Source organism: Etheostoma spectabile, chromosome 8 (assembly GCF_008692095.1).
Source record: "Etheostoma spectabile isolate EspeVRDwgs_2016 chromosome 8, UIUC_Espe_1.0, whole genome shotgun sequence".
Classification (NCBI taxonomy): domain Eukaryota; kingdom Metazoa; phylum Chordata; class Actinopteri; order Perciformes; family Percidae; genus Etheostoma; species Etheostoma spectabile.
This window is the reverse complement of record NC_045740.1, coordinates 20,226,970-20,253,520: the sequence shown is the minus strand read 5'-3', so window position 1 is coordinate 20,253,520 and position 26,551 is coordinate 20,226,970. Positions and strand designations below refer to the sequence as shown.

General features: G+C 42.1%; 2 protein-coding genes across 7 annotated transcripts in view; one reads left to right on the top strand and one right to left on the bottom strand.

Annotated features, from left to right (window-relative positions):
- Positions 1-9,564, top strand: part of LOC116694020 (serine/threonine-protein kinase BRSK2) — a 30,394-nt gene extending 20,830 nt beyond the window's left edge. For all 6 annotated transcript variants that reach the window (XM_032523438.1, XM_032523436.1, XM_032523433.1 and 3 more), the window contains 3 exons: positions 132-312; positions 1,288-1,377; positions 6,856-9,564. In XM_032523438.1, the coding sequence (XP_032379329.1) occupies positions 132-312; positions 1,288-1,377; positions 6,856-7,028 (444 nt within the window). In that variant the 3' untranslated portion in view covers positions 7,029-9,564. The remainder of the gene's footprint in view (positions 1-131; positions 313-1,287; positions 1,378-6,855) is intronic.
- Positions 9,565-15,384: 5,820 nt separating this feature from the next.
- On the bottom strand, positions 15,385-26,387 carry slc23a4 (solute carrier family 23 member 4). The gene is made up of 12 exons (XM_032524221.1): positions 26,095-26,387; positions 25,085-25,210; positions 24,454-24,611; positions 22,561-22,720; positions 20,536-20,717; positions 19,955-20,075; positions 19,715-19,871; positions 17,892-18,145; positions 17,592-17,756; positions 17,305-17,413; positions 17,112-17,207; positions 15,385-16,883 (listed from the first exon to the last, which is right to left on the bottom strand). Exons 1-12 carry the CDS (start codon positions 26,140-26,142, stop codon positions 16,615-16,617), a joined length of 1,845 nt encoding a protein of 614 aa, XP_032380112.1. The 5' UTR covers positions 26,143-26,387; the 3' UTR covers positions 15,385-16,614.
- Between the last annotated feature and the right edge of the window lie 164 nt (positions 26,388-26,551).

Genomic DNA, 26,551 nt, shown 5'->3' with positions numbered 1-26,551 from the left:
TGTGGGACAAAAATTAAACATCAATACTCCCATGTATAATCCCATTACTCAGCTCTTTTTTTTATTCCGATCTTCCTGTCTCGTCGTCCATTTTTCCTCTACATTTGTTCTCCTCCTTTTTTTCCTCACAGATCCCCAGCCTGAGCCACAGTGTGATCTCCCAGACCAGTTTCCGAGCGGAGTACAAGTCCACAGCTGGCCCTACGGTCTTTCAGAAGCCGGTCAAATTCCAGGTGGATATCACCTACACGGAGAGCACAGCTGCCACTAAAGAGAATGGCATCTACTCTGTCACCTTCACCCTGCTCTCAGGTCAGGACACTGTCGGCATGTCGGCAGTTACTCACCCTCATTTTCTATACCCACTTATCCTGTATACATTGGTAAAGAGGCACACTAAACAGGTCATCAGTCTGCCACAAGATGTCCCAAATGTAGACCTCTAGGATCTAGAGACCCCAGATCCCCAGTTGGGAGTAGGGTCCCCAGGCCTTCCAGCTCTGAAACAGCAGATCACACAGGACAGTTACACACAATATTATGCAATCTCAAAAAGTCAATCTTCATCAGGTTAACAGAGGCCAAGGGAAATTCAAGCTCACCAGTCACTTTGAAAAGTGTGAAAAGGCATCACTTAGATGTCGCGTGGGATGCCGTCACACTTCCAACTCATTAAATTAATCTATGTTTGTATCCAGCCGACAAATAAACCAGAAGTGCTGCTTCCAAATGTGGATGTTTCCAAAACCTGCTGCTAAAAAAGAAAGGCTACCTAAGGAATTTTCAAAGTTCTTGCAATCCTGAATGTTTGATAAGATTCCCCCCCCCCCCAAAACCTTCCTGAGCATTACAAGATGAGGTCTGGCTATGCAAGATTACATACTATGCAATCATGCGTGCATGTTTAATCTTGCATAAACTCATGCTCTCTTTCCCTCTCTTTCTGCCTCACACACACTCAAATGGGGGGGGGCACATTTGAGCGGAATGAGGTGTAATAGTGGAACTTTGGAGCCTACTGTCACTGACTATATACTGTTTGTAAAAGGTAGACAGCAGGAGCTTCCAGCAGCACTCCTCTCTGGCCTCCATTTATCATGTCCAGCTTTCTGCAGCTTTTCCAGCTCACATTTCAAACGATGCACTTGTGCGCATGTGCTTCTTCTCTCCTCACGCTTACTTTTTCCTCTCTTCATTAATCCATCTACCCAGTTTGTACACAGTTCCGCTGCTACCTGTGCATTGAGATGAAACAAATATTTCCTGTGTGTGTGTGCCTGTGTTTAGGACCCAGCCGACGCTTTAAGCGAGTAGTGGAGACGATTCAGAGCCAATTGTTAAGCACATATGACCAGCCAGGGGTCCAACAGCTGTCTGGTGAGTAAGAACTCCTCTTTTGAAAAGGAAAAAAAAACAACTCTTATCCAATACCTCTCCACCCTTGCCCTCTACCGCCTCATCCGCCCATCCCACCACCAGACAAACACTCTCACCGCTGAAGCTGAGCTAAATCCTGCCCTCCTCTTCCTCCCGTGCTTAAAATCCCCGAGCCGCTCTCCGCTTTTTGAAACGGCTTCCTTTGCATGCCGGCCTCTCTGCCATGAAAGGGTGGGAGTTGCTCTCAAGCACCAACCGCGGGTCAAATGTTGTCTCGTTGCCCTGGCAGTGAAGATTAGAGTAGAGGTACGGTAAGCTGATTTGCATTCTGTTACTCGTACTTCCAAGATTGATCGTCGGAGCTTGTCACCATGGCAACACCACTGCACCTCAATGCACTCCCACAATGCACTGCACCGCACAGTGACACCACACCTGACAAGCGCTCTGTTTCTCTCTCTCTTAGTCTGGGTGCTTGTACAATAGGACCCCCTCTCCCTGTTTCCACCCGTCCACCAGCCTCTTTTGGTGTCCCGAGTACAAAAACCTCTGACGGGCAATCACCACCTAACCGTTCACCTGCGAACTTTGTGACGTTATTAAAACCCCTTTCTTCTCATGTCTTCTCATTAGTCGTAGGGTTAGGCCCCTGGACATGTATAAGCCCGTTCATCCTATTCTCTCAACGCAGTCTGGATGACGAAAAGAAAAAGAAGAGAGAAATAGGGATCCTACACCTCCCCATACCCTCTTAGCATGTCCTTCCTGCTCCGCCATCATCTTGACAACAGCTCCACCTGCTGGTCACAACGAAACACAACTGGCCTGAAATGCAGCTTTTTTTTAAAAGGAGGAGATGTGCTGTTTTCTTTGGAAATTAATTTTTATGTCACCCGTAAATCCTTCTCTTGGTGTTTGTATGTTTGTGTCTTCTCTACTCATTAAATCCCATTTGCAATTCTATGTCTGACGTTGTTGAACAGATTCTTATTTTTTACAATGTTTTTGTAGAAATGCAGTTACAATTTTGATACGACAATCAAAAAACTAAAAACCAATTAAAAGACAGCTCCCCTATGTCTTCTTTTTCAAATCAGTCCTATGGCCTCCAGATTTTCTCATTCACCCCCAATTTGCCTTTAAATATATATGTCTGTCTGTCTCTCCATGCACATACATTGTGGCAAATTCTTGATCCAAGCACCAATTGTAGTTGCCTCCATTTGATTTCAGATGAGATTTGGACATGTCAGCCCCCAAATATCAAATGGAAGATACTGCAGATAAGCAGATTTGAGGACATTTCTTATTTCATATAAATTTCGTACTGTGAGTTTCCTAAACATTCCTGCAGGTGGCGCGATAGGGATATTATGAAATTAATACATGAATTGAGGCAATATATTCATTTTTTGTATATTTATTCTCCCTATCATGGATATAGGTAAGGGCATCCGCCTTTCTATAAATGTATGTAATAAGTTCATTATAATTTCATAGTTTGTTGTTCTAAATGAAGTGTATTTTGATGCCCAAATATATAAAATTAGATGAGACTTTAAAAGTATATTAGTATTGCTACATATATTGTCGTTCATTTCCATTAAGCAGCCTTAGTGATGATTTTGAAGCATTTACATTATATCAGGCGATATTGCCAAATAGATTAGATTATATTAGATTCAACTTTATTGTCATTGTGCAGAGTACAAAGACAACTAAATGTAGTTTGCGTCAAACCAGAAGGGCATAATAGCAGAAAAGTGCAATGTGATGTTCAAGTATAGACAGGTGGTGCATAGGCAGGACAATAAATATTTAGTAGGTTAATTGTCACCGCAGGAAAGAAGCTTCCTCTGGACCTGCTGGTTTGGGTGTGGAGAGACCTCCCAGAGTGCAGTGGGGGGAACAGTCTGTGGTTGCGGTGGGAACAGTTTATGATGATGCTGTGCGCCTTAGGCAACCATCGCTCGCCCTGTATGGCCTCGATGGATGGGAGTGAGGAACCGGTGATGCATTGGGCTGTTTTCACCACCCTCTGCAGTGCTTTCCGTTCATGGACAGAGAAGTTGCCATACCAAATTGTGACACTGTTGGTGAGGATGCCTTCAATGGTGTAGCGGTAGAAGTTCTAAGTTGCACTTAGTGCAGATGTGATGTAGACACCCAGAAACTCAAAGCTTGTGACATGCTCCACCTCTGTCCCGTTGATGAGAATGGGGGTGTGTGTGCCAGCTTCAGACTTCCTGAAGTCCACAATGAGCTCTTTGATCTTCTTTGTGTGGAGAGCCAGGTTGTTGTCAGTGCACCACGATGATAGGTGAAGGACCTCCTCATCGTTGTTGCTGATGAGACCACTCACCGAAGTGTCGTCTGCAAACTTGACAATGGTGTTCGAGCCGTGTACAGGTGTGCAGTCGTAGGTGAAGAGGGAAAAGAACAGGCTCAGCACACATCCCTGTGGTACGCCGGTGTTCAGGGTGATGGTTGAGGAGGTGTGTTTATCTAACCTAACAGACTGAGGTCTGTTGGTTAGGAAGCCCAGAATCCAGGGGGGTATTGATGCCCAGTTCACTGAGTTTGGTGATCAGTTTGGAGGGGATGGTGGTATTGAATGCTGAACTAAGGTCAATGAACAGCATTCTCACAGAGGTGTTGATATTGTCAAGGTGGGACAGGGCAGAGTGAAGTGCCGTAGAGGTGGCATCTCCTGTGCTCCTGTTCTCACTGTAGGCGTATTGGAAGGGGTCCAGTGGAGGTGGTAAGCAGGTCTTGAGATGGGCCAGGACCAGCCTCTTGAAGCACTTCATAATGATGGGGGTGAGTGCAACTGGACGGAAGTCATTAATGCTTGTTGCAGTGGAGTGTTTTGGCACCGTAACAATGGAGGGGGTTTTGAAGCATGCAGAGCCAGCTTCTTGGGCTAGTGACAGATTAAATATGACAGTCCAAACCTCAGTCAGCTGAACAGCACAGGCCCTGATTACACCTCCAGGGATGCCATAGGACCAACAGCCTTGTGTGCATTAATCCTGCTCAGTGCCACACACACATCAGGTGTGGAGAATGTGAGGGCCTGGTGATCTGCAAAGACCACAGCGTTGATGGCCACTTCCTTGTTGTCCCTATCAAAGCGACCATAGAAGTCTTATAGCTCATCAGGCAAGGAGGCAGATTAGATCTAACATTACTGGTATGGATGTGTTTAATTGTTTTAAGAATTAAATAACGTCAGTTTTAAAAACAGCTTTTCTATGATCTTGGTTGCCAATTGCAATCCACTGAATTTGCCTACTAGATCTAATTGCTTTTAGTAATGGTTCCAATAAGGAGTACAAAGGACTACAAAAAAAATGCAGTATTCTGTACCCTAACGGGGGGTTAATAGATTTAGTATCAAAGGTCAAAGCCAGTTGTTTTTGACCAAGGTCAGTCTCAAAAAAATTTAATTTTTTACACTATCACAGTATTTCACACTGTAATGTGGATCTTGAAATAGGGCAATATGTGCTTGGCAGTAATTGAAAGCATTGTTAAACCTCCACCTTCCTCTTTTCTCGTGACCTCCTAACACCATTTTGGTACTTACCTGACCACAAGGTCTTTTAAAAAAAAAAACATTAGTAATTAAGAATAGAAATGGCTTTGCATACCCATGTGTGTTAAACAAAAGGCTTCATCAAGTCTTGGACATTATCTCCCCTAATCACCATTAACAGAAGCATACCTGGGGGCTCAGCTTTAGGAAGACAATAGGAGCGGTGGAACAATGAGAAAGTGTAGAAAATACTTTTGGACTACATAGGAGAACCATTAATTTAGAGGGTGCTGTCTCTGTTTTATCAAGCAGCTGAGATCATTATGATAATTGAGTTTCCTACGTTTTTGAAAATGTGCAGATTTGGGTGGATTGAAGTGAGTTAATGTGGAAATTCTTCACACATGAGGAAGAAAGAGGGAACAGGGCTAAAATCATTCTCCAGCAGAATAATGGAGCAGGCAAAGCCAACTGTGGCACACACACACATACACGCATGCACGCATACACCCACACACAGACACATGAAGTTTGCCTAGTCTTCACACTGGCAGCATGTGCACATTGTCGGACTGAGAAACTCCACAGCCTCCACAGAAACTACAACAGCCTCTTATTAAGTGCTGATACACAGACACACTCCGGTCCAGTTTGTGCGTTGTCGTTTGAGCAGCACTCCTGCCTGTTTTTACTGATGCTGTCACTGTTCATTTGTCGGCCCACAGGACTCTATTGCGCAAATGGATCTTCTGCCAACTATTCAGAAACAGTCCTATTTGTGACTGATAGTTCCCAGAGTTGTGCTGTGCATGCACCATTAACAAAAAGAACATTGACTCTTTATTTGCTCCATTTCTCATGTTTAGTGTCTTTACCACTCCATCTACATGCAGTGGGACCATTAAGGCCCTGCAGAAAGAGTGAGTGTGTTTATATGGAGATCATTTGCATGCACACTGTCAGACACACACACACACACACACACACACACACACACAGCAACCGTGCTTCTAGCAGTTAGAAAGATATAAACTTGTATTATTTAGCATATCCATTCATTTCATTCAGCACACAGCATCAAGTGTGCATTAACAACACAAGTTTGACTTTTTTTTACTTCAAAGAGTTGGCACAACAATGATGCAGCCACACGGCGTCGGCCTGTTTGATGTGTTTTTGGCCAGGTTTAATTGTTAACTGAGGTGTAAAACTCTGAAGTCAAGTGTAGAAATGTGTTGATCAAAGGTTGTCTCCTTGCTCCAGGCAGACGTAAGTCAAAACATTACTGTGTTAGTTGGGCCTTAATTGGTACAATAGCCACAAGACAGACAGCATCCGGCATCTGAGCTTTGCCGAGGCTTTAGTTGCCCTTCAGTGCTATTATAACTTCTGCAAAGCCTTCAAAACAGTTAGGTTTGTCAAAAGGAGAGGAGACACTTAATCCTTTATTATCCTTCAAGGGCAACTTAATCTTGAAGCTTCCATCACTTGCCTGGCTCTTGGCTGGCCAGATCTGCTTTGGCACCGACTCACACCATGCTTCCTCTTTCTGCATCATACAGTTTCTCAATGAAAGCATCTCTAGCATCAGTTTACAAAAAGCCTATGTTGACGTCAGCCCTACTATTTGCTTTATTTTCTAGTCTTAGATTGAATAACTACTTGTGTGTTTTCATTGGGTGTGCTATATGCATGGTTTACAGACATGGCTGTTCCAGCAGTTCTCATCCTCGCTGTCCGTCAGTCCTCCTCGCCTCTGCTTGCTCTGTCTTACAGTACATGTAGCCTCGTCTCTGGCCTGTGAACCCCATTGTTCATTAGTTTCTTTGTTCTCTCTCTTGTCTCTCTACCCTTTTTTTGTCCTCTTTGTTTTCTCCCGCCTGTGTACCTAGGCAGCCCATTGAGTAACTTCTTTGACGTAATAAAACAACTTTTTTCAGACGAGAAGAACGGACAGGTGCCCTACCCCTCCGGCACGCCCACCAAGCACCACCCCTCACCCATGCACGTCCGGAGGCACGAACCAGAACATAATGACACCAAATGCCCCGCTTCGGGCCGAGACAGAGCCAGGTTGTCGGTGGCATCTGTGGGGCCACAGGAGGAGTCTTAGACCCAAAGGCTACGTAGTCGTACCAGTGCTAAAACCCATCCCAGTATCCGTATAAGCCAGTGACACAGACAGAGAATATCTGTACATAGCTAGATGTACATAATCATTTATGGAATTTTTTGTATAAAATAACTTTATATAGATAGAAATATATTAAGAAAATCTAAGAGATATTTTTTACAGTATACTGCACCTACTGTACATGACAAACACACACACCCCTGTTCTACCAGTCACCTTTTCATTACCCCTCAGCGGCCACCATCATCATCCACCCCTCAACCCCAACCATCTAATCACCTATGGCCCTTGCTCTGTTTTTTGCTTCCTTGCTGCTTACCTGTGTGATGACCTGACTTGTTTCTGATACCAGGAATTATCCAGAAAACCTATTAAGCCCCTACTCCTGCTCCCTGCTCCGTTCGCCTTCCCTGGACCACCCCTCCAAAACCCTCCCTCCAGAGAGACGGGCGTTTGTTGACGGAGGACTGCTTTTAGAGGTGCGCTGAAAAGGGGGGGTGGTTACCTTGGAAACAGACCCTTCATGCAGACTTCTACCTTCATCTCACTCTGCGCCCCTTCTCCACCTCTGGCAGCCATCAGTAGAAGTAGATGAAAATACCTTCAGTGTTCCCCCCCACAAACACACACACACACACACACAACTAATCCACACAATGAAACGCACACTCCCATCACAAACTGACCCCTTTCCTCTCAAGGAGCATTGCATCAATTGGATACGAGCATTTTACAAAGAGACACTACATACACAATATACTTACAAGGCATACATGCACAGGTCCAGTATGCACAGAAAACTCTGGGATGTTTTAACAAGAACATGAACAACAACAGCCGGAAGAAGACATGCAGAATCTGACCGATTAAGAGGAGGAGAGAAGGGGGAGGAGTTTGGTGAAAAGCCCAAACAGCCGACGCGGATGCTTGCTGGATTGTATTTGTTTGCTTTTTAATGTACTTTCTTTGTGAAGAACTGGGTTTAAAATACTAACTGACTTTATTACACTTTTACTTGCTGCAAATACACTGGACTTGTGATTTCAGAGAGGAGCCGGGTGTGAGCAGAACAGGGCAGAGGGGAGATGATATGATATCATGGGTTGGGGGGAGGGAGGAGGGGAGGTATTTGGGTATTTAAAATGAATGATCTATTCTGTTGTACAGACTGATATCATTTTGTATGTATAAAAAAAAATGAAATGTCTAGTTGTGACACTACGTTTAGACACCATTGGGTCAGGTTGGTAAACCTGCGCCTGCCACATCCTGTTATTTTAAGTTCTTCTGTGTGTTTTTTGTTACACGATCATTTATGTCTTTGTTTATTGATCTAATAATGATCCAAACATTCCTGTTTGTGTTATCTGCAGCACTTTGTCTTTGGTTTTTTTCCATTTATACCTCTCTCTTAGTCTCACTTACCAGCAGTAGGAGTAGAGGAACAAAAAAATGATGACGTCATAAATGCAATTGTGGATATTTTTGTATTTCTGTCCTTATTTATTCATGTCTGTTCATCACACTGTTTGATTTCCTAATTTATTATATCTTGGCTATTTATATGAACAAAGCTGTTAGGTCAGTTGAATGTTATTTATTACCCTTTTGTGTGTTTGTAAATGGGGCAACATTTGAAGAAAAGTGACATTTTATTTCTTAAGTTTCGGTCGGCATTTAACAGAATTATGTGAACATCACAAATTCTCATTTCCCTGACCTCGCTGAAGAGGGAAAGAGAACCTGTGGGAACTCTTCAAAAAGATTATTTACCAGTAATTTAAGAATGTAGACTTAGCCTCTTTTTAGAGAGGGAATATGCTCTTCTATTGATATTTGTTTCATATTATTGTGCGTGTAGGCCAGGCCTGAGGAGAAGGACACCACAGATCCCAAACTATTTCTTCTCTTTGTAAATAATATACAGACAAACCATGGGGGTTGATTGTCTTCTCGACCATGCTGGGGATTCCTGCTCTATGCTTTTAGATTGTATTGCTGTGTGCATGTCAAACATAAGCTTTTCTTTGCATGGCTTTAGTGTTCATGTTCCATGCCAAACTCACTCCTCTCAGCCTTCGTTGATTCTCTCTCCACAAAACTACCTTTAACGTTTTAAATTCCCTCTCTGCTTTTATTTCAGGCCTTTTTTATTGTTCCCTTGCTACTGCTTATTTTTTCCTTTCTCCTCCTCTTATCTTGTGCACAGTTTTTGAACGATGCTTCCTTTACTCTGTACCTCTCGCTGGAATGCTCGGAGGTTTGGGCTCTCTCTACCTGTTGGTAGAAGAGGCAAAGTGAGGGGATGTCAATACACTAATGCAAAGCAATACCCCATCGTTCACCTTCCTTTCTGTTTTCTACAATGGGAAGCTAGCAGCACCAAGGACATCTGATGATTCTGAGTCCCAGAATGGTCTTTTGACAGAGCAGGAACAAAACTGACTGATGTAATCCCATTATAAAATAACTGTGAGCATCTTCAGTGCTGAAACAAATAAACTCATCAAGTTATTGTGTCTTTGTTTTCCTTATTTGTGCCTGTACATGTAGAAGTGTAGCCCTAAGGTTAATTTTAAGCGTTTTAAAACCATATGAGCAGGGTTTTCTCAACACCCAAATATGACTTTTTTGATATACTATACAATGACTGTTATGGATATACTAGTTTTTGGACATTCTATACTATGTTCTACTGCTCCAACTAGCACCAGCAAAAAGGCACTGCAGACTCTGACCCTTGGTTTGATTCCCAGTCCAAGCTGGGCCTTTTTTTGTGGAGTTTGCATGTTATTCCAGACTTTCTTTGACATACTTTACTATGGCTTTTTTGTATCACTTTTTTGACATGCTATACTATGATTTTGTAAATGGGGCCTATTGATCCATGGCCATACCGACCCCTGGTGCTTCCTACCACTATAGTATCTATCTGATGCCTGTGTACAAGCCCGCTTTAAGATGCCTTGAGCGTGAGGAGAAAACCATAAAACTCAGAACAGAACAGATGGACAGAAGACATGGCTACCAATAAAATTGAATGGTATGGACGGTGATTTGCCAGACACTTTTAATCAATTCTTTTGCAGGTTTGAAAGGTCCTCCTCAGAGAGCATAGTCACATTGAGGGAGACATTAACGCCTCACAGAGGGATAGAAATACAACAGACAAAAGTCACAACCCTACTTAAAAGCGCAAAAATAGAAAAGGCTGCCGGTCCTGACGCCATCTATTGGTGTACGCTGCACTGTCGCGCCAAGCAGCTTCTCCAGGCTTTCGGTTTTATTTCAAAAATGTGCTGACAGTGGGGGTATACAGTACCTCACTTATGGAAAACATCAACAGTAATACCCGTCCCCAAAACAAAAGCTCCTAAATACCTTCATGAATTCAGAACAATATCACTAACTTCTCTGGTAATGAAATGCTTTGAAAACATTCTGAAGGACACACTTATCCCCCTAGCTGTAGATAAATTAGATCCTCTACAATTTGCATATCAAGCAGGCAAGGGTGTGGAGGATGCAAAGCTCTTCATTCTTGACAGGGTGAATAAACACCTTGAGAAACTTGCATCAAATGCGAGACTTTTATTTGCTGACTTTAGTTCAGCTTTTCACAAAATACAGCCTCAAATTCTAATTGAACGATTAGCCTCATACTTTAAGTTACCCAAGCAGATCTTATTACTAATTCCACATTGTTGTTTTTTTTACTAACAGAAGGCAGCAGTTCTATGTAAATGGAAATATATCCTCTGTCATTGTAACTAACACAGGCTCTCCCCAGGGCTGCGTGCTCTCCCCACTGCTTTTTATATTATACACTGACAACTGCAGGTCATCTTGGGAGAACAGCTACTTGATGAAGTTTTCAGACAACTCATCCCTGTTGTTCCTTCTCCAGGGCAACCAATCTCATCATTACCATGCCCTCACGGAATTTGTCAGATGGTGCGACGAGAGCTTCCGTGATTTAAATGTGTCTAAAACGAAAGAACCAAAACTGAGTGTAATATACAATGAAATTGTTAAAATAATCCAAACATATAAGTACTTAGGCAGAGTGTTTTGAATAGTCTTTGAACAGTCTTGAAAATCCTTGTTGTACTTACCTGTCTCCATCTGTTACATGTCTTCTACATGTCCATCTGCTACCTTTCTTGTGTTTGTCCCCTGCAGCCATCGTCTCCATCTCTGTTATCTCTAGTCAGCAGGCTTCACCACTTGATTCCCTCCTCACGGCTCCCTGCTCTATCCTGCCTACACTCCCTCTTCAAGCCTGCCTTCCTTTGACTCCTTTGTTCCCCGGACTTCTCTGCTTTTTCCTTGGCTCCCTTGGCCCCGGATCACCCTTGTCATCCTACCTCTGCCCTTGCCATCCTACTGCAGCCCTCCAATCCGATACCATCCTATCTCGCCATCCTTCTGCAGCCCTCCAGTCCGATACCCTCCTATCTCGTGGCCTTGCTCCTGCTCCTGGCGTCCTCCTCCACACACCTCCGTCTTTATCATTGTGCCAACTAAAAGTATTATTGTTGAGCCTTGTGTTTTTGACGGTTATGTGTCCATCGTAACAGAACGATCAATGGACTCAGCATGCTCAACCCCCACCCCTTCCCACTCCGACCATTCCCCGCCTTAGGATTTGTCCTTTGCCGTGGCCTCCCAGGAAGCGTTGCTCGGCCAACAAGCCTCGGCCATACATTCTATGGCGGAAGCACTTCGCTCCTTGACCAAGGAGGTCCGGTACCTTGGTCCTCAGTTCCATCACCCCGACCCGTCCGAGCCCACCGTTGATACTTCTCTGCCCATTCCCGCACCTTACACTTCCATGTCTACTCGTGCTTTGCCCGCTGTCGCCTCTCGTTACCTCAAGTCCCCTGTTTCACTCCTAGATAAATTCTCCAGCGTGCTGGGTACCTGCGATGGGTTACTTGTGCAGTGTGCCCTGGTGTTTAGGAGGAAGACAGCAACCTTCCACTCAGATGAGGCAAGAGTGTGCTTCCTCGCAGGGTTACTCCGTGACCGGGCTCTTGCTTGGTTCACCTCGGTGAACGACAGACAGCCACATTTCCTCTCCTCATACTCCGCCATTGTGGAGGAGATGAGGAGGGTGTTTGATCACTGTGTTCAAGGTGTGGAGTCAGCTTCCAGGCTCTTTTCCTTCTGATAGGGGGAACACAGCGTTGTGGTGTACTCGGTCAACTTCTGCATTTTGGCCACGTCCCATGTCCATAATGTCCTGTGTTCCATGTCCAGTTTTTGGGGTTCATTATTGAGAGTATCCGGCTCTGTGCTGACCCGGCCCAGATCCAAGACTTAGTCAACTGGCCCACCCCCACATCTATTAAACAGCTGAAGCGTTTTTTGGGCTTTGCCAATTTCTATCGTTGGTTTATCCGTCACAACACTTCCCTGGCCACCCTTCTCACCCTTCTCACCTCTGCTTCAGTGGTGGAGGTGGAGGTGCAGGTAGATGCCTTGGACGTGGACATCGGGGCCAACCTGTCCCAACGTTCCCCCTCTAAACATAAGCTCTACCCTTGTGCCTTCTTCTCCCGCCATCAGTTTCCCACTGAACAGGACTATAGCGTGGGGGACCGGGAGGCGCTAAAAATAGGGCTTTAATTAGTAGCCTGAAAGAAATTTAAAATATTTTCAAAGCTTTTAATTTTAAAATCATCAGAATGGTCCGATATTCCCAAAGTAATAGTCTGGGGGGGGTGTTACCTCACCCTGTGGTGTAGTGAGTCTGGCTAAACAGGATGTTTCGTCTTTAGAGAAGCCTAAAAGAGAGTTAAAATATAGCTTTAATTGGACATTTTCGAAGCCTTGAACTTTAAATTCCTACATTAGAATGGTCCAATATTACCCGGGTGACAGTCTGGGGGGTGTACTGTCACTCTGAGGTAAAATGAGTCTAGTTTAACAGGAGGTTTCGTTTTTAGAGCAGCCTGAAAAAATGGTTGTTTTGTTTGGAAATTTGTAAAGCCTTTAATTTTAAAATCCTACACAGAATGCTGTGATATTACCTGTGTGACATTCATCAGCATGTGAAAAGTTAGTACAGACATTCATGGTCCCCAGACAAATAATTCTAATGACTATGGACATCTCTTGACTCTTCCTTAAGTGCCCTCACATGGTTTTCCCAACAACTATGGAAACTCCCAAAGATGCCACCCAGTGAAATGCTCACCCAACGCATAAACCAAAAAGGTTTTCTGGCTTCCAGGTCTACTCTCTGTGTAGAATCAGCATGTATAGATTTTGGACAAGCTGATTACAATTTAACATCAGTATGTAAGGAATGTCAATTTAAACATGTTAGCTTGCTGATGTTAGCATTTAGCTCAAGCAGCACTGTTGGCTACAGCCTCTCAGAGTCAAAAGCAGTTGATTTTTGTTATTTCAATCAGGAGAGAAGACCAGACCGAAGGAAGCTCCGGACCTGTAAGCTGAAGTAGATGACTGGAGGTGTAAGAGGAGGTGGGGGGTTGCACTCTTTTCCTGCAACAACAGCTGAATGGCAAAGAGAGAAACAATTCATGAACAGAATGTTTTAGACTACATACAGTAATGGGGTATGTAATCTATGAACTATGTTTCTGTAGGCTACTATTATTAGTATTTCCAGTTAACTGACCTTATTCAGGGATTGTATAATCATGCTCAAATCATAAACAACTGACAAAAGTCATCTGTAAGGTCAGAGTTTAAAGAGTTTAAAAGGCATATCATACATTAACTGCAGTAATAGGTCCCGTTGAGAGCCTGATGGCCTGGGTCTCACATGTGCCAGAACAGTTCAGAGTTTATTTAAACTGCTTGTCATAGAGATGTCCAGCTTAACAGATTCAAGAAGCCTTTTGTCCACAGCGGGAAATCACAAGACAAAAAAGTGATGAAACCTGAAAGAAAGTAGCCTGACGTCGTCATACTCAGATTGTAGTCAAAATACAGTGTTGGGCACGTTACTTCCAAAATGTAATACATTATGGATTAGTAGTTACTGTCGTTTAAGAGTAATTAAGTTGTATTACAATATTACTGCCTCTGAATTGTAATACTTTTGCATAACTTTTGAGTTACTTTCACCAAAATAACAACGGAAGTTTGACTTGGCAGCTAGTTGGGGAATTTCACCACAGGATCAGTAAAGTCTCTCTTTATCCACTTCAATACATCGTAGAGCATTCATAATAATCTTCATTCTAACCCCAACCGGCCCGTCAGACACCGCCTACCAAGAGCCAGGGTCTGACCGAGGTTTCTGCCTAAAAGGAAGTTTTTCCTCGCCACTGTCGCACTGTTGCTTGCTCTGGAGGAGACTACTAGAACTGTTGGGTCCTTGTAAATTCTGGAGTGTGGTCTAGACCTCCTCTATCTGTAAAGTGTCTTGAGATAACTCTTGTTATGAATTGATACTATAAATAAAATTGAATTGAATTGAATTGAAATAATATTTTGTACAATATGTAGGAATATACAAAGTAACTAAATCTATAAAAATACAAAAGTAAAACGTACAATGGGTGGGTAAGAGAAAATGAAAATTCTCAATTAAAAGTACCTCACGATACTTATTGAAGTACGGCATTGTTGGAAAATGCTTGTTTAAAGCACTTGAAGAAGAAATTCATGTCGTTCAGTTTAAAACAATGTAAAGGAAATGGTAAATTATAGTGTGAATAAAACTCACTAACTACATTATTTACAGTACTTGATTAACAGCTGTTACGTTAAAAGGTACACACATTTGTTTTACAGTAATTTAGTTATACTGCGAACCGTCACAGGAAGAGCTTTTTTGAAGCAGCCTACACGGAAGTTGTCTGTTGTGTTCTCTCGATATCTTACTGAGATGAACGTGATCACGCTAGATGCAAAACACGTCCGTCAAGCTTAAGTTGTTCAATTTCTTGTTTGTAAAACTGCAACATATTGAACAGTAACGTAATTGATTAATTAACTGAATTCTTTTAAAAACAAGCACCACAAAATTTTGTGTGAAAATCGCGTTGCTGAGATTGTAGTGAGTATAATATTACTGAAATTGAATTAGTAATGCGTTATGTTACTGCGTTACAGCAAAAAGGAATACATTACTGTAATTAAAATAATTTAATTTTGTGTTACTTTTTGTAATGCGTTACTCCCAACACTGTCAGACTATGACTATCAAATGTTGTGGGCGGGGCTAAGTTCAGCTGGCATCCAGAAAGAAAGGTTTTTCTTAGAAACTGCAGGCCCTTGTTCTCACTGTGTTCTCTCTCTACCCACCAGCCCTATTTCCTGCTGCGAGCAGAATAAAACGATGGGTGGCAAGTGCTGTGAACCCCACCTTCCACAACTCTTTCGAAGATGTACATATTTTATTTGAAGTGAGACGAACATGTCCATAAATAAGTGGCTGAAGTGTTTAACCAGCAAATAAACCTCAATAATGATCACTGATAATTTCGTGTTGTCATCTGCCAGATCGTGCTGGATGTAATACACTGTGAGAACGGAGAGGTTTTAGTGCAAATGCTGAGCTGGCTTCTTTCTGCAAGACAAAAACCTGAAAGCCATCTGTGAGGAGATCATTTCCAGGAAGCTGACAGACGTATTGAGGCTCATCTCTGGCTCTTGAATCACATTGGTCACCTGCATCAGGACGATGTTGAGCGCACCCTGCTGACCTTGCTAAACAACGCTCAGGAGATGGCCAATTCCACGACTGAACAGCACCGAGATGCATAGACAGGATCTTTTGTTAGTTTGTGCAATCCATTAAACAGGATCTAACAGGGACAAACTGTACAGATACCAATGTTGCAACGCAATGGCTCCATGATGGAGTTTAATATGCACGTAAGAAAAATCCATTGCGATCAGAAGGCAGTCCTTGTTTGGGCATTGAGGAACAATGCATCTTGTATGCTGGCAGGGTAAAAGGAGCCTGAGAGAGAAATCCTGTCAGAAACTGTTGCCACAAATAGGAAAGTGCAGACTGATAATGACACAATCATTAAATATGGTATACATGAAACCTTTCATTGGATTTATATGCAGAAAAAGGCATTACATTCACATCACATTTCAAGACTGATAAGACAGAAGAAATCAAATAAAACATTAAGCAAACTGAATTAATCTTTGTTTATGCGCAACATTGTTATGCTCAGTGAATACAAATTACTGTACAGAAAAACATATTTTAAAGAATATATATAGCTATGCATACTGTATATATACTACACATATATATATATATAGTATATATACAGTATATATGTATATATAGAGTCAGCTTTTTATCAATAATAATTAACAAAATATCAACTAAATATAACTTCAGGTATTTATACACTACCCTAAAAAAAGTCCATACATTAACCAGTCTTATGCAAGGTGCTTTTTACAAATGTCACTCCAAAAGGTCACGTGGAATACTTTGCACCATGTTGTTACAGTAACATGTCTTTAATAAAAAACAGGAGATCCAAAACTGAGCTGCCTCTGATGGCTTTTGGAGAAAAAACATTCCCAAAATTGCATGCTAAAGTGAGTACACAACTCACATAGCAACTCCAATAATGATCTGTGGAGGCTCTGGATGTCCACATGGCTGCATAGTCTCCAGGGCATTAGTATCTGCTGTGCATCCATCCAGGGAGCTGGACTCACCAGGAGGGCAGAAAGGTATGTACCGCAGCCAGGAGGATGAAGACAAGTACGAGCTGATGCCAAAGGGAAGATTGTAGACTTCTTCGCTCTCCAGTGTGTTGCTGCAGTCATCCTCGTGAGCCTTGTTCCACGCCAGGATGCCTCGTTCATGATTTGATCCTGTTGGACACATGTTAAATGTGTTAAACCATTTGATTACGATCTACTGAAGACTCTATATTAACTCTTCATTTGACATTTGTGCTGGATCTTTATGTATTGTTTTACAATGTTATTTTGCTGTTAATATGATGATAATGGTGAGTTCATCTACTGAAAATGGGGATTCAGATTACTTAAACAATCTAAACATAATAAACTATTAATATAATTAAATGGAGAAAATACCTGGAATTGTGTTGTCCAGTATGAAGCCAAAGAAACCTCCTACAAACATACTGGTCGTCAGAAGTACTTGCAGCACCTGGTCAACTTCAGCAACACCTGAGCTCAACACAATAAAATAGTTAAAAAATCATGTTAATCAAGTAAAAGTTTCTTCAAAAAATACAAAAGTTATAGTGATATTTAATTCCTTCACCTGTAGAAATAGCTGTGGGGTTCTTCAAGATCCAGTTAGGAATGACTAGACCAGAGAACATGGAGAAGCCAAAAATGAAGATGTTTCGAGAAGAATTCATATCTGCATACTGAAAATGTGAGAGCGATAAAACATAAGAGAAATCATAAGTGCAATTTTCATTCAATATTTTATTTATTTGACAGAGACAATGCAAAAATCCTTAGCAGTACCAGCAATATATATAGGTCAATGTAAAAAACAAAAAACAAAAAAAACAATTAGCTGAAATGGTTAAAAGTATGTACCTGCAGATTAGAAACTCCTGCTGCAGAGATGACGCCAAACATAACCATGAACATCCCTCCCACCACGGGTGATGGGATAGTGGTAAATATGGCACCCACTTTACCAAACACACCCATGACAATCATCAAGACTCCGCTGGCTACTATCACCATGCGACTGCCAACCTGCAAAAAGAAAAATACAGAAGAAGAAAATGTTCCTCTTTAAGTTTTAAAGTTGCTTATCCACAAATCTGTCCATTTGAGTAAATAACTTCCAGATAAACTTCTTCTTAGCGTACACATAGAAGCACATCTCACCTTAGTAATACCGAGGGCTCCAACATTCTCGCTGTAGGAAGTGGTACCATTTCCTGTACCCCAGGCTCCCGCCAACAGACAGCCCAGTCCCTCGATGCCAATGCCCCTGTTGATAGCATGTTTAGGGGGAGGTGGAGCCCCAGACAGTCTGGCACAAGCGTGGTAGTCCCCTACCGACTCTATCATAGAGGAGATCACACCAGCCAAGATGCCAACCACCCCTGCCAGGCTCACAGTTGGCATCCCCCACTGACCTAAGTTTGGATTCAAACACAAGAAAACAGAGAATGACACAGTGTGTACAGTATAGCATGCAATACCATTTTCCCTAATCCATCTATCTTTGTTGCCTAGCTGGGGCAGCAGCTCCAGTAGGGGACCCCAAACTTCCCTTTCCCAAACCACAGTAGCTCCAACTGTGAGATCCCAGGCCAGGTTGGAGATATATTCCCTCCACCTAGTCCTGGGTCTTTCTCGAGGCCTCCCCCCAGCTGGATGTGCCTGGAACACCTCCCTAGGGGGGCGCCCAGGAGGCATCTTTACCAGATGGCCGAACCACCTTAACTGGCTCCTTTCAACGCAAAGGAGCAGCGGCTCTGCTCCGAGCTCCCCACGGATGACTGATCTTCTCACCCTATCTCTAAGGGAGACGCCAGCCACCCTCCTGAGGAAACCCATTTCAGCCAAGAATCTCATTCTTTTGGTCATGACCCAGCCTTCATGACAATACGTGAGTGTAGGAACTGACCGGTAGATCGAGAGCTTTGCCTTCTGGCTCAGCTCTCTTTTCATCTCAACGGTGCGATAAATTTAATGTAAAACCACACCCGCTGCGCCAATTCTCCGACCAATCTTGCGCTCCATTGTCCCTTCACATTTGAACAATACCCCAAGGTATTTAAACTCCTTCACTTGGGGTAAGGACTCAGTCCCGACCATCAGTTTCCTAGTGAGAACCATGGCCTCAGATTTAGAGGAGATCCCAGCCACTTCACACTCAGCTGCGAACTGATCCAGTGAGTGCTGAAGGTCACAGGCCGATGATGCCATCAGGACAACATCATTTGCAAAAAGCAGTGATGAGATCACCAGCCCACCGAACTGCAACCCCTCCCCATCGCAATTATGCCTCAATATCCTGTCCATAAATACTACGAACAGGATTGGTGACAGTGGAGGCCAACCCTCACCTGAACCAAGTCCCCCATTACTGACGAGAACCCGGTCACAGCTCTCGCTTTGGTCATACGGAGATTGGATGGCCCTGAGCAGGGACCCCCTCACTTCATACTCCCGCAGCAACTCTCACAGTATCTCCTGAATCACCCGGTCACACGCCTTCTCCAGATCCACAATACACATCGGTTGGGCATACTCCCAGGCTCCCTCCAGGATCCTTTCGAGAGTGAAGATTTGATCCATTGTTCCACGACCAGGACGGAATCCGCATTGTTCCTCTTCAACCCGAGGTTTGACTATCGGCCGAACCCTCCTTTCCAGCAACTTGGAGTAGACTTTACCAGGGAGGCTGAGAAGTGTGATACCCCTCTGGTCCCCAGGCTTCCACTGGGCAGGGTCACTCCATCTCCCTCTCGCTAATTTATAGGTTTTTTTGAACCATTCTTTGTCTGGCCCCTCATCTGAGACCACTTTGACGTGGGAGAACCTACCAGGAGCACAAAGCTCCCTACAACACAGCCCTCAGGTTAATAGGGACACACAAACCTCTCCACCACGATAAGGTTGCGGTTCCCAGATGGTTTCACTAATAACTTTTTTTAATACAAAAAGTCACTTCAGGTGATAGTTTGGCAGCCTCTTACCTGGGTACGGAAAACTGAACCAAGGAGCTTGGCTCACAACATCTCCCTTTAGATCAGTGCGGGCCAGGTAGCCATACTGGTCTGGTTCAGCAGGAAGAACATTGGAGACTGTCAAAATGTAGCAGATGAGCCAAGACAGAGTGATTCCAAGCAGAACCTGTAGAAAGAACACGTAAAAATTAAGTCTAAAGAAATGCTTCATTTTTTGCATATACCTTAATCAAGTTGTTTGAAACATACTGGGAGAATCTGAAAGACGTAGACATGGGAGGTGTACAGCTTTTTCTCTTTACTGTACGTAGGAAAGGGCACAGGTATGTGACGGAGGTACTGGGAGAATAGGATGATCAGTGCTGTGGTCCTGTGTCAAACAGGGAGAAAATTTACAGTGTTACTGTACGCAGCAGGACTGTAGTACTTTGCAGCTAAGCCTAGTTCTGAAGAACATAAAGCAGAGTAGAGTAATTATGCAAGAAACTTTTAATAGGCTTCCCTGTGCTGCCAAGAGATTAAGATTTTACACAGATTTCAGTCTGTAATTATTAATTAAAAACTTTGCTGTGTCCCGGCAGGGGACAATGCAGATTTAATATAACCTATAGGAGGTTTGTTTGCCATAAACATATCAAACTTGCATGAAATCCGTTTTTACAGAGATCTCCATTTAGCAAAACATAAAAACATGCAACATAATCAGTGGTTTTAAATTTAAAAAATAATAATAGAAAGGCAGACTTGAAATGAACAGTTTTAGCTTACTTTTACTCTGTAGCAGAATTATCCCAAAAACTAATAAGACACTGTTTGGGAATTGTACCCACATGCTAGAGATGCCCCAGTGGTTGCCAGCACTGGTACCAGCTGAGTCAAACAGGGACAGACCAATGAGAGCGATGGTGGGAGCAATGGTGAGAGGTCCAATGAAGCGCATGAAGAGGCCAATGAAGCCGGAGAAACCAACAAACACCTGGAAGAGTGAGCCCACCATAATGGACCCCTGCAGCTGAAGACAGACAAGTAAATGGGCATCACCTTCTGACATCCCTCTTATTACAAAGGTATTAGTCTCGCTTTGCTGGACCAGACAGTAGAAAACCGTGCTCTGGTGGAAAAGCCGTGGTGCCACAGGAAACTAGTCTCAGGAAGGAACTTGTTCACTACATGCACTACATGTGTACGTTCAAAAGTTGTTTTAGTCGTGCAACATAAAACTCAGATTGGACAGACAGTCTAATTATAATTTATACTCGCTAACTGTCTGGATTTACCCTGTAGAGATCTGAGAAAAGGTTATCCATAGTACTCATAAATCGACCAGAGTTTTAAATGCCAACACAAAGGACGCCCAAGGCAACTTGATCTTGAAACTTGTGTGGCTAATGTTTTAACATGCAAGGGCAAGGGTTCAAGCTAGCATGAAACATCCACACATAATGTTTCATTATTATTATCATTACACAGCAATCAAACATTGACTACTTTTGAGCAGCTGAGGTGTGTGTTGATGAGCATTGTCCCAGCACAAGTGCCACAACTGATACAAATGCTAATTTCATAAACTTGTTTTATTTTTCATGGCCCAGTCCTAAAAATCATCCTTTTAAAGTATTTTCACAACACGTACCAGTGTCTCACTTCTCCTTGATAAAGCTGAGAAGCCATCTACAAAAGACATTACCGTATATTGCTGGTCAAACACAAACACCTAGGATAGATACCTACTCTGTGCTTACTACTCCATCCTACTTCTGTTGGGATTGAGTACTTTAAGCACTGAGCGCAATTTTGTACTACTACCTTGGAGCTCAAACCAGCAAAAAAAAATCAATAAGCAGTGACATCTGAGTAAGTTATTAAATCTAATAATATATAAATCTTAAGCAATGTAAAATTGTTTTGTATATTTTTGATGTTTATATCGATGCATGTAACATTAGCTTTTAGCCAGGCTAATGTGTTTGTTTTTCTAACAGATGCTTACCAGCGTATTTGTGTTTAATTTTAAAGTAGCAATAATCAGCTTTTTCAAATTGAGGACAGCACTCAACAAAAAACTGAAAGTCATTCAAATATTTGACATGTTATTATGGCCTTTAGGTTGTTACTGTATGGCTTACATGTTAGCAGACAGCTGCCTATACCAGGCTGGGCTGTCAATTTGACATAATGTAAAAACCATGAAATAAGAACTTCCGTCTCTTATCTTGTGATACTATCGGGCCCAAAAATATTATATCCAATAGACTGAAAGAGACGTCTGCAAATCAGCAGGTTATTTATTTTGAGGTGAATCAACTTTCTAGTGTGAATATAAATAAATATAAGTGTAAATATACCTCATTTAAATCATGATGTCCTAAAACTTGTTAATTCACTAATAGCCTAATCCAGAGTTATTTTCCATCTCCACCGAGACCGAGCAGCTGGGAGGCGGTGTTAACAAGAGGGGGCACACTAAAGCAGAACATTAAAGTTGTGGGCCATTAAACCAAAACAATGAGCTGAAAGATGTAAAAACTCTCTGTTGCAATGACGGCAACAGCAGATATGGGTACACATTTTCCTTTTGTCACTTTCATTGGCACCTTTCAAATTATTTCCCACAGGAAAAAAGATGTGATTGGGGTTCAGCTTTAATGGATGACATTTTACCTCATGCAGAGTAGTGGTAGCAATGGGAATCTTGAATAATACCATTCAGGTTTAAAACTGGCCAATGGCACATTGCATGTGAACAAAATACCATTTACAGAAAATAATCTTGTTTCAGATGTCAACTAAATTAAATTAAACTTCATTGATTAACGCTGTGAGTCCTAACTACAAAGATCAGATGGTTTACTTACTGTTCTCATTCGACTCTGCCACACCTCTATGAAGTCTGTGGAGGAGGTGTTCACTAGGCTGGCGTTTTGGGTCCAAGCTGGACATGTCCACTCTGGCATGGACAGCATTGCCATGGAAGGTGCCAGCAATGTGAATGTACCACCTTGGAGAATGGGCAGTCTGGAAACATCAGAGACAGCAAGAAATGAGGGAGTCAAACAACTGTGATGCAAGAATAGGTGCACTTCTAAACCGGTCTTACATCATCAGATATTATCATGTCAGATGTTGTGCAAGAAAGCTTTGGTGTACCGGGTAAATCAACAATTTTAGTACGCAAAAAATGCCATAAAAAGATTACATTTGCTTAGCAGAGGTGCAGCTCTGCTCGAGTCCTCCTCCAGGGACTCTATCGGTGTCTACAGTCCGTGACTCATTCACTGACATACGATACAGTGGTTGATTTAAATCATGTGAAGATGGCTGACATTCAAATTAGACTGACTGCTACCAGAGGTTAACTAAGTTAGCGCCATCTGCCACGTAAAAATCCACATGATGCTGCTCGCTTCACTGTTAACACTTCCCGTCAGAATGTGGCAGACACAGAATTTCACAAAAGTCTCTCAGAATAGGTAAGTCAGAAGAATAGTCTAAAGTACTTTTTTGGTAAACATTAATAAAACTCATGGGAATAGTCAAGAAACATAGCTAACAAATGTCTTTTAATGAATGTTTAAAAATGTTTCCTCCAAAGGGACACAAATAATTAGCATTGTTTTCTTTTGGCTTCTCAAACCTACTGGTTTACAGCTGATCTCCAAGTATTCGGAGAGAGACAGAAAAGCATCAGTGGTGCTAAGCGTGGGGGAATGTGGACTTAGTGAGAGCTAGATTCCACACATAATAAGATGGAAATTCCTTCCCTAATCCAACTGTGACACCAATATTCACCCACTCTGCACAAACATAGTGCACGTTCAGAGCAACAAAACATGGTGGAAGTTTGTAGTTCTCTAAAACAAAATCAACAACTATGTTATTTCAAGTCTTCTGTGTGTATGTGCAACGGATACCTCACATTGAGTAGCTTTAACACTATGTGAGAGGAGTGCTGTTCGTCTTGGTTTAGTTTTTCTTTTGGCTGCTCAGTTCTGGCATCTGCAGCAACAGAGAAGAAGTTGTACTCTACTGCATCATATTTTTACTATACTGTACTATATCTATTTATTGCCTAAATAGAAATATTTGGGCAAGAACACCACATACAATTACAGTAGGAAACATTTATGTAATTTTTTATGTTACCCAGTTTATCTAATCACAGTATAAACTACCTCAACATTTGAAAGCATCCTTTTCATTTTTATAATCATTTTTGGGGCATTTTAGCCTTTCATAGACAGGACAGCTATAGCCAGAAAGGGGGGAGAGAGGGGGAAGACATGCAGCAAATGGCCACAGGTTGGACTTGAACCCTAATCTGCTGCGTCGAGGACTGAGCCTTTGCATATGGTTGCCTGCTCTACCAGGTTGAGCTACCCAGGCGCCCTGAAAGCATCTTAATGTAAAAGCCTTCCGATAATCCCTTAAATAGAAGCTGTGCCTATTACATTAGAATATTTTATTGTTCATGTTTAAAGCTGCACATTCACTTTGGCAGGCCTCATAATGAAAAGAGGTTAAGAAGGAAAGAGAGCTTGTTCTGTTCTGTTTGTTTGATCAGAAGAAGTGGCATAGCTAGTTCCACTTTAATGCAGTACTGCTGGATTTCTGTGTTAAAGCACAAACCAACACAGCTCTGAACTGATCTGTCTCATCCAGAGATTCAATTAGATTGTCTACAACCATCTCTAATTAACATCCCACAAACATTTTCTTGCTCATGAACTACCTCTCCTTTACTATCTTACCTAATGCCGAAAGTAACTTGCAACAGGGTGCATATGCCAGAGACGAAGAAGATGGTGCTGATGAGGTGGCTTTGTGTGAGGCCATCAAACTGCAGACACAACCCCTTTGACAAGATTAATGGGATGGCGATGATACCTCCAAATGCAGTCAAACAGTGCTGAGAGAGCAAACAAGGGGTAAAAAATATCAAGACATATTTTATGTTTGATGTATGGTACATAATGGGAAATTACCAAGATTTAAACTGACATTTAGGTGTTTGTAGATCATTACTGTTTAAGTGCACTACCTATAAAGACTGTAGAGTCTGTAAAGTAATGGTAGTGTAAAATAACAAAAGGAAATTGTTTGCATGGAAAAAACACACAATACTTAGTTATGTCCCAGGTCACAGATAAATTGTTAAATAAACTCACTGACTTTCACTGACACTTTTCACAATCAGTCATATGTAAATAAAACCTAATCAACCACAAAGGAAACGTCAAACGGTGAAATGCTCTTGTGACACTGTGTTCCTGTTTGCATTGCTACTTAACATTAAAAGCTCTTCTACAGGCTGTTAGTCAGGAAATGACTGAAGACTGATGGTCAAACATGGCTTAAACAAACACCCCCTAGCTGACGTACCTGGATGCCTAGGACGATGCACAGATACCAGGGAGGTACATCTGTCACACAGTATGCTAGTTTGTTGTTGTCTTCCTCCATTCCTTCATTTTTTGTGTTAGGTAGATCACAAAAGCGCCCTTCAAGCTTCAATTAATCCAACAGATAGACAGACAGACAGACAGACAGACAGACAGACAGACAAGCAGACAGACAGACAGAGGTCCATGAAAGATACATAAGATTGCATTGAGGCAGTCACTTTGGACAATGGATTAGATCTCAACAACAACAACACAACAACAACAATGGAATGCTTAAACACTTGTTCAACCAGCACAACTTTGGGACACTCACAGACTTTACAATCTTGACAATATCTAGTCAGGAGATAAATGATTGATAGCTCATGGCTTACTGGAAATTAATTTTCTTTTATCACATCCAAGGCATTATCATGTAGATTAAAAATAAAAAGCCACAGTCACATGAGTGACACATTTTCAGTTTCTTGTTGAAGGTTAAAAGCAGGAATTCTTTCCCTAATCAGTTACACGGCAGATAAAAAAACACTGGTATATTTATTTTACAAAAGTACCATCACTTTTGGATGTAGTTCAGGTTTGGACTGAAACTGTAAACAGCTTGTCACTTATCTTTTCAATAATCTGATTTTAAACATGGAGAAGTAAGAATTTAAACAAGTGCATTCCCATGTTTTCATGACGCTAATTTGCTAGCTATTCAATGTGGTGTCAATTATTAACTGACCAAAACATCTAGTTTCTACAGTGGTACTAAAAGACACAATTCATCCATTATGTAACCAGTTCAGTTAGAGGAAAGCTAAATCACCAAGTAATAAGCATGCATACAATCCGGATGTTTTCACAATCACAATTTAAAAAGAAATCCCTGGATTTTCATATATTCATTTAGCAGAACGTATCGTGAATTCCACAAGAACATTTAAAGTATGTCATCTTTTCAAAACATCACCTTGTAGAAAATGAATTCAAAGTTATACTTACTCCGAATGTATAGGTGTCAAGACCATTACTGTCCTTTTCTGGAGTCATGTCGGATTCAGCCTATGGGCTGGATTGTGGTGTTCTGAACCCAAAGCGAAATCAGGAAAGTGAAAAAAACATTAGTGAGAGGGGAGGGAACACATCAAGAGAAGATGGGAGAGTCTGATAGAAAAGGGAGAGAGCTGGGCGTATGGGTAGGGTGGGTCGTTGGGCAGCAAGGAGCAGAGTTCAGACATAAGACTGCTGCGCTTGTTGTTTGAAATGAGTCCCACCAGCAGCTCATGTGAGCCCAATTACAACAGTAACAGCAGCTGACCAACCAGCAAGGCAGGAAAGAGATTCGCTGTCAGACAGGGAATACACTGAACTTTTTTTTTTCTCTGTCTCTTTCAAACACACTCTCTGCTATTTTTTTAATCTCATCACAAGAGCCCTTAAAGAAGCCTAAAAGAACATA

Coding starts and splice junctions, on each gene's coding strand:
- slc23a4 (XM_032524221.1), bottom strand. CDS start 26,142: ATGACTCCAGAAAAGGACAGTAATGGTCTTGACACCTATACATTCGGA. Junction 22,721..24,453: donor CAAGTTACTTTCGGCATTAG/GTAAGATAGTAA, acceptor TGATGTTTCCAG/ACTGCCCATTCTCCAAGGTG. Junction 17,414..17,591: donor CAGGAGTTTCTAATCTGCAG/GTACATACTTTT, acceptor TCACATTTTCAG/TATGCAGATATGAATTCTTC.